Source organism: Prionailurus viverrinus, chromosome E1 (assembly GCF_022837055.1).
Source record: "Prionailurus viverrinus isolate Anna chromosome E1, UM_Priviv_1.0, whole genome shotgun sequence".
NCBI classification, from domain to species: Eukaryota; Metazoa; Chordata; class Mammalia; order Carnivora; family Felidae; genus Prionailurus; species Prionailurus viverrinus.
Genome location: NC_062574.1, coordinates 1,780,726 through 1,794,484, shown reverse-complemented (window position 1 = coordinate 1,794,484; position 13,759 = coordinate 1,780,726). Strand labels below are relative to the sequence as shown.

Below are 13,759 nucleotides of genomic sequence, written 5' to 3'. Positions count from 1 at the left end.
GCCTGCCATTGACATTGCACAGAAATGGAGCCATTCAACACGGGGCCTTGCGACCGGCTTCTTCCACTCAGCGTGTTTTCAGGGGTCGTCCACGTTGTGGTGTGGGTCATTGTTTCATACCTTTCCGTTGCCAAATAATATTCTGTTGCACGGGTATTTATCCGTTCACCAGCTGATGGACATTGGGTTATTGCCGCTTCCCGGCTGCTGAGAATAACGCTCATGTGAACGCTGCGTGTACAGATTCCTGCGTGTACGTATGTTTTCCGTTCTCTGGGACGTCTGCTTGCTGAGTCATGTGGGAACTTTCTGTCTTACGTTTTGCGGAACTGCCAAACTGTTTCCCAAAGTAGCGGCACCATTTTACGTTCCCACCAGGGCTCCAAGTTCTCCAGTGCTCGCCAGTGCGTGACGTTGTCCGTCCTTTTGAGTTAGCCCGTTCGTGGCGTGTGTGGCTAATGATGCTGAACATCTGTTGAGGTGCTTATTGGCCACACTGTAGATCCTTGGAGAAATGTCTATTCAGATCCTTTGCCCGCTTTTTTTTTTTTTAACTTTTAATCTTTTATTTATTTTTGAGAGAGAGAGTGTGTGTGTGAACGCGTGTGTGTGTGAGCAGGGGAGGGACAGAGAGAGAGGGAGAATCTGAAGCAGGCTGCAGGCTCTGAGCTGTCAGCACAGAGCCCGACATGGGGCTCGAACCCACGAACCGTGAGATCGTGACCTGAGCCAAAGTTGGACGTTTGAGCCACCCAGGTGCCTCCTTTGCCTACTTTTTAATTGGGTTGTCTTTTTATTATTTTATTCTTAAGGAGTCCTTTTTGTATTCTGGATACAAGTCCCTTATCTGATATTTATTTTTTCATTTATTCTTTCATTTATTTGAAGCTGATTCATGTATTATTTCTGAGAGAGGGAGAGAGAGTGGGCGTGTGTGTGCGTGCACAAGTCAGGGAGGGGCACAGAGGGGGAGACAGAATCCGAAGGAGGCTCCAGGCTCTGAACTGGGGCTCAAACTCATGAACCATGAGATCATGACCTGAGCCGAAGTCAGATGCTTAGCCAACTGAGCCACCCAGGTGGCCATCTGATACATAATTTAAAATGTTTTCTCTCATTATGTGGGTTGTCTTTTCGCTTTCTTGTTGGTGTCCGTTGAAGCTCAAAAGTTTTAAATTTTGAGGAAATCCAATTTATGGTTTTTGTTGTTGTTTATGCTTTTGGTGTCATTTGTAAGAAACCATTGCCTGATCCAAGGTCATAACAATTTACTCCTGTGTTCTCTTTTAAGGTTTCTGTGGTGTTAGGGGGCAGGGGAAAAAAAGATTTCTATGATTTTAGCTCTTATATTTTTAGATTTGTGATCCATTTTGCGTTAACATTTGTCTATGGTATGAGGTAGGGATCCAGTGTCATTCTTTTGCATGTGGACACTCAGTTGCCCCAGCATCATTTGTTGAAAAGACTGTGGAATGACTTGGTACTCTTGTTGAAAATCAATTGACCACAAACTCAAGAGTTAATTTTTGGATTCTTTAGTTCCAGTCCATTGATCTTATGTCCATCGTTATGCCGGTACCACGCTGTCTTTATCGCTGTGCCTATGTAGTCAGTTTTGAAATCGGGAAGTGTGAGTCTTCCAACTTTGTTCTTTTTCAAGATTGTTTGTGTCTTCTGGATCCCTTGCATTTCCATGGGATTTTTAGGATAAGCTGGTCAGTTTCTGCAAAAGTGCCCACTGGGATTTTGATAGAAGTGCATCGAATCTATAGATACTAACAATATTAAGCATCCTGATCCATGAACATGGGAAATCTTTCTGTTTATGTAAGTCTTTAACTTATTTCAACAATGTTTATAGTTTTCAGTGCACGTGTCTGACACTTTGGCTGAATGTATTCTTCTGGATGCTAGTATGAATGGAGTTGATTTCTTAATTTCATTTTTGGGTTGTTCGTTGTAGTACATAGAAATACAGTTGGTTTTTGTTTATTAGTCTTAACATCCTGCAACCTTGCTGAATTCATTGATTCGTTCTAATAGGTTTTTAGTAGATTCCTTAGAATTTTCTGCACCCTTGATTATGTCATCTGCACAGAGAGACAGTTTCCTTTCTTCTCTTCCAACCTGGATGCCTTTTATTTCTTCTTTCCTCATCACCCTGGCTAGAACCACCAGTGTAACATTGAATGCAAATGGCAAGAGTTGACAACCTCGTCTTACTCTCAGATTATTTTTTAAAAATGCACGTCCCCTTAAATCTCACCGTCTCCACCGTGACATCGAAGTCGGAATTCATGGGTGGGATAGCTTGGGAAGACTTTCAGGGAGGACTTCCTGAAAACAGCGGGATTTGGCTTGGCTGACAGGAAAAGGTCATTTGTAGGCAGGGCTGGTGTGAGGACGGAGGGGCTGAGGGGCCATCACGGAAGGGCAGTCGTTCATCAGTTCGTGGCACAGAGATGCTGCCCGCGCTGCCGCCCGAGGTCACGCAGACCTACTGCTACCGGGGACCCCACACCCCATCCCCTGCCAGTACCTCCCTGAGGTGCGGCTTCTCGGAGTGTGTTAGAACCGCCGGGAGGGGTGGGGGGAGGGGGCGCAGGCGTCTCTTAAATGTACAGATTCTGCTCCTCCCCCCAGGCCTGTGTGCTAAACCAGAGCCCCTGGAGCCAGGTCCTAGGAGTCCGCTCCCGAGTGATTCTCCTGTACCGTGAGGTTTGAGAGCCCGCACCCCGGACATCCTGTGTAGGCCTCTCTTCCCCAGCTTCTCCTCCCTATCCGGCCCCCCCCCCCCCCCCCCCCCCGAGTGTGAGCACCGAGAGGAAGGGCTGGAGGAGGCCTCCAGCAGTGTCGTCATGGGGCTGGGCCTGCGTGCAGGGGCCGGGACTGGCTGGTACTCCCCAGGAGCAGAGCACCTCCCCTGGAGGGTCCTCCGGATCCCCAGCGAAGAGAGTGACTGAGCACACGGACAAGGCAGGTTCCACGGGCCCGCGTGTGAGGCCAGATCAGTGCAGGAATCCCATTTGAACCGGGCCTTCTGAATCCTCGGGTGTGTGCGTCGGGGAGAAGCCAGACTTGTGCCGCGTCACCACTGTAAGCCCGTGGGGCGTGCCGTCTGCACAAGGTGGGATGTATACGGACACACACGCCCTCACGGGCCCCGAGAGACCCATCCAGCGCGCCTCATCGGTCCCCTGTCTCTCTGTCTTCTTCCTCCGCGGTCATGAGACGCCTTCCCGTCTCCACAACCATTTGTCTGCCCTGCTGCCTGTCACCTGATCCCTTCCTCTTGGCCAGGCTTCCCCAGGGGCTGCTGTGCCCCTGGGCTCCGCTGCCCCTCACCCGCAGCCCCTCTGGCCACACGGATGTTCCCGGTGCTCCCCCCAGGCGTGCTTCCCCCAGGCTGTCCTGCTATCCCCGTGGGGATGCACAACTGTTCCTCAGGGGCCAGCCTCAGCTCCTCTGTTCCTCCTTCCTGTCCACTCCACCCAGTGTGGTCTCCTCCAGGAGCCTGTGGGACGTGCCAGGCCTGACTGACGGCTGTCCCTGAGGCTGTGAGAGGGACCTTTTCCCAGTTCGACGCCCCGAACCGGTCAGTGCCCGCGTCCTCCTGGAAGGTTGCTCTGCAGGAGCCTCCACTCCACTGGAAGCTTCTCGAAGCCTGGACAGCCCACAGTGTTCTTCTGGCATAAAATCCGCACCGCTGCCTCGGGGCACTCAGCCTGTCGACTGCGGGTCCATCGGGGACCCTCCGTGCTTCTTGTGTGTTGGGCTCCCGTTGTGTCCGCTGGGGGGTCGCCACCCTGGATTATCTGTGCTCGGTAAACGTTTAACAGGCGAGAGAAGCAAGGGACAGCTGCCTTTCAGACCTCCCTGCTCAGGGCCCAGCCCGGCCCAGGGCGGGCACAGACCCAGCCTCGGAAATGGTCCACCGGCTGGCTACCGATGGGGGGGCAACGCAACCGGCATGGAGGTGTCGGGACTCTGTTCCGGGAGCTGGAGGGGACCGGGAGGCAGGAGCCCGGGGCCGGGGCGGGACTGAGAGGAGGGGAGGAAGGACAGGGTGACCGGTGTGGAAAACGGTGCCACTGTTGACAGGCGGAGGAGGGACAGCCTCCCGAGCATGTTCCGTGCAAGCTGTCGGGCACCGTGACTGCGTGTCACATGCCTGGTCTCGACCTGATTCTCGGAACGACCCTTCCCAGCAGGTGCGGCCGTCCTGGTTTGTGGGTCAGGAAACGGGCCTGGAACCGCAAACCCGGACACTGTGTCTGACCTCAAGGATGGCCTTCATACTCCTGTGTCTCCCACACACGTGAGGAGGAGGCGGGTCGGGGTCCGAGAGGAGATCTGTCTGTGCCGATTTGAGGTGCTCGTGGTGCAGTGGTCGGACTCGTGGGGGCATCGTGCTTCCCTTGGCTGAGGAGCACCCCTCTTGGTGTCTCCGTCTGTGTCGGAAGCGGGGACCTGCCCACAGGCAGAGGTCGGAGGTGCCAGCGCGGGTGAGCCCGTCCTGGGGGCTGCGGGGCCCCCTCCCCGAGCGTGGAGCTGGGGGCGCTCGAGAGAACAGGGCCCGGTCTCCTCACACGTCTCGGTTCAGACAGACCTGGCGCTGGTCCCCCCACGGTGACAGCTTGTCCCTCTCCTGTGGGCCCGCTGTTTGTCTGAGACCTGGTCAAGGTTGCCTTGTTGGTGTGGTTTTGGTTTCGGCCACACAGAGCCACGACAAAACCCCGGGCCGGTCAGCGCGGCCCCGAGAGGAGGGGCAGCCCCGCCCCGCGGATGACCCCAGCGAGCGGTCGGGATGGGCCGTCGGCCCCGGGCTGCGCTCGCTGCTTCCCTTTCTTCCGGCTCCGGGACACGGTGGCGCACGCTGTGACCAGGGAGGTCGGTGTGGATGCTCTGCGGAGGCCTCGGGCTGGTGTCTCCCTGCTGATGGCAGTGGACCCAGGGTGAGGGGCTCTTGCGTTTGGTTTTCCAGAAATCCTAGCTTGGTTTTCAGAGTCGGGGCGAAAGGAGTTTCGGGTCGTATCCTTTTCAGGTTGTCGGCACAGAGGCCCCGGCCCGGCTCTTCTCGTGACGTCCTCCCCGCGTGTGGGGCCCCTCGGGCTGGCGCGCCCAGCCTCCCGCTCCGAATCGAGTCCCGCCGGCGGGGGTGCGGGTGGCCGCCCAGCAGCTGCGGTCCCGCGGGCCGTGAGCCTCTGTGGAGGCTTTGTCTGAGCCCCGTGCCTCTCCTGGCACCGCTGGCTCCGGAAAGCGGGGACTGAGAGTGCCGCGTCCCCACCGCCCCTCCCGGAGGCCCTCTCGCTGTCACCTGCTCTCCCCGAGAGTGCCCCCAGCCCCGGCCCAGAAGCCCTGGGTCTCAGGACCGGGAAGAAGAGGGACAGGGACCCGGGAGGGAGGCTCTCGAATCCGTCCCTGCTTCTACAAAATGAAGTAACAGTGCCGATTAACTCCCATTGCACACGCGCTCCGTGCCAGGCAGGGGCTCAGGCTTTTTATGGGCGTCGCCTCACTTCAAATTGACCCCAGCTCCAGGGGCGCGTCCTCGGGCGCCCCCGCTTCGCACGTGAGGCCACAGACTCAGCGTGTCACTGAGCGTGACGTCAGGAGCACGTCTGGAAAGCCACCTGGTCCCCAACGTCCATTTTCTCTCACCTTCTTCTGACTTTTCCTCTAGAACGTGAACTCTGAACCAGCCCAGGAAAAGCGCAGCTGGCCATCGGGGTTCCCCTGAGGCCCTTCGTAGTATGCCAGGGCGCCCTCTTCCCACTGGATTCCTCTTCCCCGCTCTGGCTCATAGTCCTGTTCTGAGGCCCTGACGCTTCCTCCTTCTCCCCCTCTCGTCCCCCTCCCTGCAGGACCCCGCTGGAATCTTTGAACTGGTGGAGGTCGTGGGCAATGGAACTTACGGGCAGGTGTACAAGGTGAGACTCACGTGTGGGAGGGTGCCCGTCGTCCGCGGGGCCCTTTTGGGAGGGTGACAGAAGTGGACCATAGGTCTGGGGATCTGGGGGTGGTGGGGAGGGGGCGCGGGGAGAGAGGGTAACGATGATGGGGGAGGGAAGCCCAGGAGGGGGGCTGTTTTCGCTGGCCTGTGTGGCGAGCGCAGACGTGCTGGGTGCTGCGGGAGCAGGCCTGGTACCGGGTGGGTGTGGGCAGGGGCGCGGGCCGGGGCGCTCCCCTGGGGACTCAGAGAGCGAGGCTGTAGGTTGGCTGCTCCCAAGGCCGCAGGGAGACCCAGCCTTGCAGTTGGTGGAGCTCCGGGGCCTCCTGGGCGGAAGTGGTGTGCCTGAGCTCCCGAAGCCGCCACCCCTCTCCCCCACACAAAGTAGCATCTCCCCACCGGCTGCTTGTAGCGTTAGCCTGGCGGCACCCTTGGAGGGGGGCGCTGCCCGCCCAGCAGATGAATCCAGGCAGGGTGCTGCCCCAGAGCTGGAGGCCCCGAGGGCACAGGCCCCGGCACGGAGCTGAGCCCGTTCACACGTCCCCGTGTCGCAGGGGTCACGGGGACCACCCTGTAAGCTTTGGGGAAAAGGCATCCCCGGTTCACCCATCTCTTGCCTGGTCGTTGCCATGGCAAGAGTAGCTCTGTTCTCTACTGCCTCTCTGGGCTTGGGGTCTCAAATGACTGCTGAGGATAAAGATAATCCGCGGGCTGGCCATACCCATGTCCGTCCCCACAAGGGGCTGCCTCCCCCCATCCTGCCCTTCCCTTGGGAGGGCTTGGACCTTCCTGTCCAAGGCTTCTGCTAGGAACGTCAGAAGGCTGGGGGGAGGGGGAATGGCAGGGACGCGTTCTAGAAGTTACTTTCCCACTCACACTGGTGATGGGGCATCGACGCACGTCAGCCAGTCTTCTCTGTTTCCCCGAGATTCCCTCCAATCTCAGCTCTGTCTTTATTCTTCCCTGTGAGTGCTACTAAAAACAGAGTAGGGGAGATTCTGGGGAAGGCTTCCTGGGCAGAGGGGGCGGGGTGGGAAACCAGGTGCTTTTGTCCTGCATAGAAGCTGCCAGAGAGGCAGAGCCCTCGTTCAGCCCCCTCCAGCCCCCTCCCAGGGAGCAGAGGATCTCTGACTCACTGCTCTATCCTCTAGACTGTGGCAAATCCACGCCGGGGAGGCCACAGCAAAGCGTAGGCGAACCCCACTCTCCTCCCTCAGCTGTTGTAGGCGGGAGGCCCTGGATCTCTACCCAGTGTAGCGCTTTTGGTCCTCGGAGCCCTGTCTGCCCCTGTGGCCGACCCATAAGTGAAGGGGTCCGGTACCACAGGGACACTGCCTAAGACAGAAAACAGCCAAAAGGGGTGGCCTCTCCCAGAATCCAGCCCTCCCCGGATGTAGACCCACACCCTCCACTCCTGGCTCTCTGTCCCGCAGGGTCGGCACGTCAAGACTGGGCAGCTGGCTGCCATCAAGGTCATGGACGTCACAGAGGTAGGGGCGGTGGGGGCCCAGGGAGAGTGGGGGCGCAGGGAAGGGCTGGGGGCTCGTGGGCTGACCCCCTCCCACTTACAGGACGAGGAGGAGGAGATCAAGCAGGAGATCAACATGCTAAAGAAGTACTCTCACCACCGCAACATCGCCACCTACTACGGGGCCTTCATAAAGAAGAGCCCCCCCGGAAACGACGACCAGCTCTGGGTGAGCGGCGCCCTCCCCACGCGACCCTGCGCCCAGAGCGGCCCCCTGATGCGCGTGGTGCCTCGCGTGTTGCCGCCTCTCGTCCACTGCGTGTCTGGGGGGCAGCGTCCTGGGGTTTGCCCACACTTCTGTCCTGACCGGCACCTCGCCCTGTGTGCGGCACGTGCTTACTAGGTGGCAACAAGCAGGGGCTGCGAGAGCAGGTGCGCCCGTCCGTCCTGCCCTGGTACCCCGCCCCCCGCGAGAGCAGCAGCCCCAGACGCCTGTGCTTCCAGCAGTTCAGGCCCTCCTGGCAGTGCACAGGCCCTCCTGGGTGATTAATCCACCCGGAGGTTGCTGAGGCCCCTTTGGGCCTCCCCCGTGTTCCCTCCTGGTCCAGAACATCCCTGAGAGTCGTTGCCCTCCCCAGCCCGGGCCTCTTCCCGGCCTCACCCTTTCTGCTGCCCAGCCCGGCCCCTAGGGGAGAGCGCCAGGGAGCCTGGTGGCGGCCGTGGGGCGCTTAAAGCTGGTGCTAGGTCCCCCCTCCCACCAGTTGCCAGACCAGTACTTATTGAGCACCTTCTGTGTACCCTGCACGGAGAGACGCGAGTCATGGTCCCTGCTGCCAAGGCACTTAGTCTTTTTAGAGACACTCACACAGACTGTGCACACAGAGCAAGGTGAGCAACACTTCCTGTGACGTCACGGAGGACTGGGGGCGCTGGGCTGGGCGCTCCCTTCCGGGCGCGATGGACGCCGTCCTTCCCCTCCCAGCCCGCTCCCCTGAGCTTGGTAGAGGGCGAGGCCAGGCCCGGGCGCTAGGCACGCGAGTGACCTTTCTCGCACTTGCACGTGTATATGTCCGACCAGCCTCCTTCTGCGCTGCACGTGGCTTTTGGAAAACGTGCAGGGAAGCACTTGAACAGGCGTCCGAGTCCCCAGGGGACCGATTTGGCCCCTGCCTCTGTGCTGGAGTCTCACGAGGTTTCCCCCTGCAGCTCTCTGGCGGACCCCCCGCACTGCTTCGTCTCTGGCGGACCTGGAGAATGGCTGGTCCTTATTAGCCCCTTGCTTGTCTCTGGGTCAGGCTGTGGCCGACTTTCTGTGAAGGGCCGGAGAGTAGATGTTTGGGGCTCTGCGCATCATACAGTCTCTGTCCCAGCCACTCAGCCTGGCCGCTGAACCGGGAAGGCAGCCACAGGCAGTGCATAAACGAATGGGAACAGGAATGTCGCTGTATTCCCAGAAGCCTTTATTTAGGATGCTAAACTTTGAAGTTTGTATGCTTCCTTTTTCGATTTTTTTTTAACCATTTAAAAATGTAAATCATCAGCTCCATGGCCAAGGTTGCCAACCTCCACGCCAGGGAGTTCTAGTTTGGGGCTTATGGGTCCCAGCGGGGGCCTGGTGCAAACATCGGGCGCTCCTCAAGGAAAACACGCACGTGCGCGTCATTTTGTGTGACGCGTCCCCGGTTCCTTGGGCTCCTACTTGGGACCCAGCCTGTCTTTCCCCCGGTGTTGCCTTTTCCTCTCCTAACCTCGGGGAGCCTGTGGCCTCTGTGAGCAGTCTCATACCCCTGCTCTGCGGCTCACGTCGGCTGGGGCCCTGGGGTCCTCCCCGCGGGAGGCCGGCAGGGGGACGCCTTGCCTGACCGATGCTTTTCCCTCCGGCGCTCCTGGGCCGTAGCTGGTGATGGAGTTCTGCGGCGCTGGCTCCGTGACAGACCTGGTGAAGAACACAAAAGGGAACGCCCTGAAGGAGGACTGTATCGCCTACATCTGCAGGGAGATCCTCCGGGTGAGGCCCCAGCTGGCACTTCTGCCCACACCCGGGCCTTCCCTGCACGGGAGGCCCCGCAGTGGCATCCTTTCCAAGCAGCGGTGGCCGAGGGGGGCAGGGATGGACAGGGCCCCAGCTTTGGCGTGATCTCAGGCGGCCGGGGGGACAAGCCTGCCCCTTTGCCGGTGGCCCTGCGGCTGCCGGGGACCCTCGGGGGCCACCACTCTGAGGACGCTCCCCGTGAAAACCCAGCCTGCCCTTGGGCTCCGGGGTGGCGGGGGCCGCGCCTTCCACCCGGCCCTGTGCATGCTGGTGCCTGCCCCGCTCCTTGGCTCCCGTACACGTCCTCCAGCACCGAGGCTCACCTCCCCACTGTCCCGCCCCAGGGCCTAGCCCATCTCCACGCCCACAAGGTGATCCATCGGGACATCAAGGGGCAGAACGTGCTGCTGACAGAGAACGCCGAGGTCAAGCTGGGTAGGTCGCTCTCTCCTGAGGCGAATGGGGCCCCGGGACAGACCTCCAGGACAGAAGGGGAGGCCCCTCTATTTCCTCTGATGGCTCAGGTCTAACCACCTGCAGGCTGGGAGTCTCTCTCCTGCCCTTCCTCATCTCCCCCGAGAGGCCCCGCCACCCATATGTCACAGGTGCTGTGTAGGTCCCCCGGGGAGACGGGGGATCCCAGCCCCTCCTGCCTGTCCCTTGGCTTTTTCACGTGGGTGTCTTGCCACAACACGGAGATTAGGTCAGGCTCTTCGAGACGAGACGTTGATGGGGCGGAAGGGCCAGAGAACGTCTGGGTGCCCTGGGGCGCACACGGCCCAGGGCAAGGAGAGCAGGCATGGCCCTCTGTCGTGACCCCTCCCTCCATGTCTTCCCAGTGGATTTTGGGGTGAGTGCCCAGCTGGACCGTACTGTGGGCAGGCGGAACACTTTCATCGGGACCCCCTACTGGATGGCCCCGGAGGTCATCGCCTGTGACGAGAACCCTGATGCCACCTACGATTACAGGGTACAGAGCAGAGTGGGGTGCACGGAGACTGCCAAGGGCAGGAAGCGAGGGGGGGTGGTAGGGAGACCAAAAGTCGGTCAGGGTGACAACACGAGCTGTAATGGTATGTGGGTGGTGAGGGGTGGTCAGGCTGGAGACTGGCCTGGGGAAGGGGTGGGGACCCAGACGTGGCCCTGAAGAGGCTTGTCTGGAACATGCTCCTGTCCCTTCTTCTGTCCCTCTGTAGAGTGACATCTGGTCTCTAGGAATCACAGCCATCGAGATGGCAGAGGGAGCCCCCCGTAAGTGTGGCGTCTGGGAGCGCAGGGAGGGGTGGTAGGAAGGGCTCCTTCCAGCTCTTGGCATGGCTGCGTGAGGGACTGATGGTGTTCCTCCCGTGTGCCAGCTCTGTGTGACATGCACCCCATGCGAGCCCTCTTCCTCATCCCACGGAACCCACCCCCCAGACTCAAGTCCAAGAAATGGTAGGTCTCTGGGGGTTTGCGTGTCAGGGAAGGAGGGCCTCTGGACAAAGCCCCACCACCACCTCCACCCAGCACCTCCTTACCCCCAGCATCCCCAACTAGCCTTACCCCTGCGTCCCCTGCTGCCTTACCCTGTGTCCTCTGCTAGCCTTGCCCTTTGCATCCTCCACTAGCCTTACCCCCCTGCGCCCCCACCACCTTATCCCCTCTGTCCTCCACTACTTTTACTCCCTGCATCCCTCACTAGCCTTACCCACCGTGTCCCCTGCTGTGTCCCCTGCCGCCTTATCCCCTGTGTCCAGGTGTGGGTCTGCACCACTAGAGGGCCAGGGCCAGGGCCCAGGGTCGGGACACGGATGAGACAGGAGAAATCGAGGGGGCTTTTGGATGAGGGATTTCCCTCTTCTGCTTGCGATCTCCCCCTGCCAAGAGGGCCCTCCCAGTGTGAGCACCGTTCATTTCCAGGTCTAAGAAGTTCATCGACTTCATCGACACGTGTCTCATCAAAACCTACCTGAGCCGTCCACCCACGGAACAGCTGCTCAAGTTCCCCTTCATCCGTGACCAGCCCACAGAGCGCCAGGTCCGCATCCAGCTCAAGGACCACATCGACCGCTCCCGCAAGAAGCGAGGCGAGAAGGGTCAGTGGGCGAGCGAGAGAGGCACCAAGTGTTGGGTCTCGGGTCTCAGGACGCACCCCCACCTGGCTCCTCCTTCCCGCGGAGACCGCCTTCCCGAACTTCCAGTCCCAGTGGGGTTTTCCTTCTTTGACCGCTGGTCCCAGGCGACCTTCCCAGGGAGGGCCACCCTTTTACATCCTCGCAGAAGCGCGTGCCTAAGTGCGCGGGTGCGGTCTGCCGCGTCCCGCCCCCGGCGGGGTCTGGGCCCAAGCTCCACACGGCAGGTGTCGGTCGTCCCCATCGAAGGTTTCCCTAGACCTGGGTGGGATCTGGGACGCTGGCTGAAGAAACAGCGGTGACCTCCCCCTGCAGAGGAGACGGAGTATGAGTACAGTGGCAGCGAGGAGGAAGACGACGGCCACGGAGAGGAGGGGGAGCCGAGGTGGGCCACCACCCCCCCGGCGTGGGGACCCTGGCTGTGGGGTGGTGGGCCAGAGAGGCAGAGGCCGTGGGACACCCCTGAGTGTGGAATGGGCGGAGGGGGTCAACCGGGGGCCGCGGGCTGGGGATCCGGGCGGCAGGGCCCCCGTGGGCAGGCAGGTGGGCACGCGTCCCGCCCCCTGGCCGTGGGCCGGAGACTCCCCCGGGGACAAGAGCGGTGGCCGGGCTCTGACCCCCGTGCCGGCCGGGCTGCCCTGCCCCCCAGCTCCATCATGAACGTGCCCGGGGAGTCCACCCTGCGCCGGGAGTTTCTCCGGCTCCAGCAGGAGAATAAGAGCAACTCGGAGGCTCTGAAGCAGCAGCAGCAGCAGCAGCAGCAGCAGCAGCAGCAGCAGCAGCAGCGGGACCCCGAGGCGCACATCAAGCATCTCCTGCACCAGCGCCAGCGGCGCATCGAGGAGCAGAAGGAGGAGCGGCGGCGCGTGGAGGAGGTGGGGCCGCGCGCCGGGCTCGCCCTTCTACCCCCGCCCCGGAACCGGTTCCCCTCGCGGCCCAGCCGCTGGCCTGCAGGTCCCTGCGGGGAGGCGCCGTGCGGGGTCAGAGGCCCGGCCGGCCCTGTGTGGGTGGCCCCCCAGGAGCCAGCCTCTCGGGCCGTCTGTCCCGGTGCCGCCGCCCGTTCCCCCCCCCCCCCCGCCCCCCGCCCCGAGGTCCCCCCCCAGTGTCTGCGCACTGCAGCGCCCCGGGCATCTGGGCCACAAGCATCTGTGCGCCCTGCGCGGGAAGCTCCTTGTAGAGACCCTTCTTTTACTTTTGGTTTTGGGGCTGAGATTTGCTGGCAAATAGCCCATCCGCTCATTGGAGGTGGATGGGGGGCGGGGGGGGATACCTTTTCATCAATAATCTTCCTTTTAGCTTTTTTTAAGTTTTATTTATTTATTTTAGAGACAGAGAGTGGGGGAGGGGAGGGAGAGAGGGGGAGAGAGAGAATCCCAAGCAGGCTCTGAGCTGTCAGCACGGAGCCCCGATGCAGGGCTCGAACTCACACACCGTGAAATCATGACCGGAGCTGAAACCAAGAGTCAGACTCTTAACCGACTGAGCCGCCCAGGCGCCCCGATAAGCTTCCTTTTAGATAGATGCAGGGTTTTCTTCTCACCAATTTAAAAAGCATGTATTTGTATACACCTGTGCTCAAATATATTTCCTCTGCAGGAGGGTCATGGTGAGGAAGGAGGTCTAGGTTGGTTTAAAAATTGCCTGAATGATGGGATTTGGGCTGAAACGTTCCATGGTGTTAAAGTGTACGGAGAGCCAGACTTCACACAAAAATCATCCAAGTGATGGTATAGACAGAAGCATCCCCACGCTCCGGGTCCGACTTCCCGAAGCGGCCCCTGCTTCCCCCGAACCAAGGACACCCTGTGGGAAAGCCTGGCGCCGCGCACAGATTGCCGGAGTGGTAAAGGCTGCTGGCGGCAGCGGAGGGCCAGAGTGTCCCCGGAGCCGCTCCTCCGAGCCGCGCTCCGCTCAGGTTGGGGCGGCCGGGCCTGGATGCCGCCGCGCCTGTGCGCGCCTGCCGCCCCCTTGTGGCCAGCGGCCGTCACTGCGCCGTCGCCCTCTTGCTTGCGGGAGGAGCTGACAGGTGTCCTCCTAGGTGGCCCACCGTGGGCAGCAGGCACGCACAGCCTGCACGTCCCCGGCGCGGCCGCCTCGCCCAGCGGTTTTTCCTGAGCCAAACCCGCCCCCCCCCCCCGGGGCTCTGGGGCCGGCGGGCTTGCGGAAGCAGGTGGGGGCCGCCGCCTTTCACCACCAGT

The 13,759-nt window shown here is 60.7% G+C and overlaps 1 protein-coding gene across 16 annotated transcripts in view; it reads left to right on the top strand.

Moving 5' to 3' along the window:
- Positions 1-13,759, top strand: part of MINK1 (misshapen like kinase 1) — a 42,653-nt gene that overhangs the window by 21,018 nt on the left and 7,876 nt on the right. For all 16 annotated transcript variants that reach the window (XR_007146696.1, XM_047831893.1, XM_047831890.1 and 13 more), the window contains 11 exons: positions 5,865-5,930; positions 7,384-7,440; positions 7,522-7,647; positions 9,316-9,426; positions 9,795-9,885; positions 10,290-10,420; positions 10,647-10,701; positions 10,806-10,884; positions 11,350-11,525; positions 11,877-11,946; positions 12,211-12,436. Coding sequence is in view for 15 of the 16 variants with exons in the window: in XM_047831893.1 (XP_047687849.1) it covers positions 5,865-5,930; positions 7,384-7,440; positions 7,522-7,647; positions 9,316-9,426; positions 9,795-9,885; positions 10,290-10,420; positions 10,647-10,701; positions 10,806-10,884; positions 11,350-11,525; positions 11,877-11,946; positions 12,211-12,436 (1,188 nt within the window). In the remaining variant the exon portion in view is untranslated. Of the gene's footprint in view, positions 1-5,864; positions 5,931-7,383; positions 7,441-7,521; positions 7,648-9,315; positions 9,427-9,794; positions 9,886-10,289; positions 10,421-10,646; positions 10,702-10,805; positions 10,885-11,349; positions 11,526-11,876; positions 11,947-12,210; positions 12,437-13,759 lie in introns of those variants that run through there.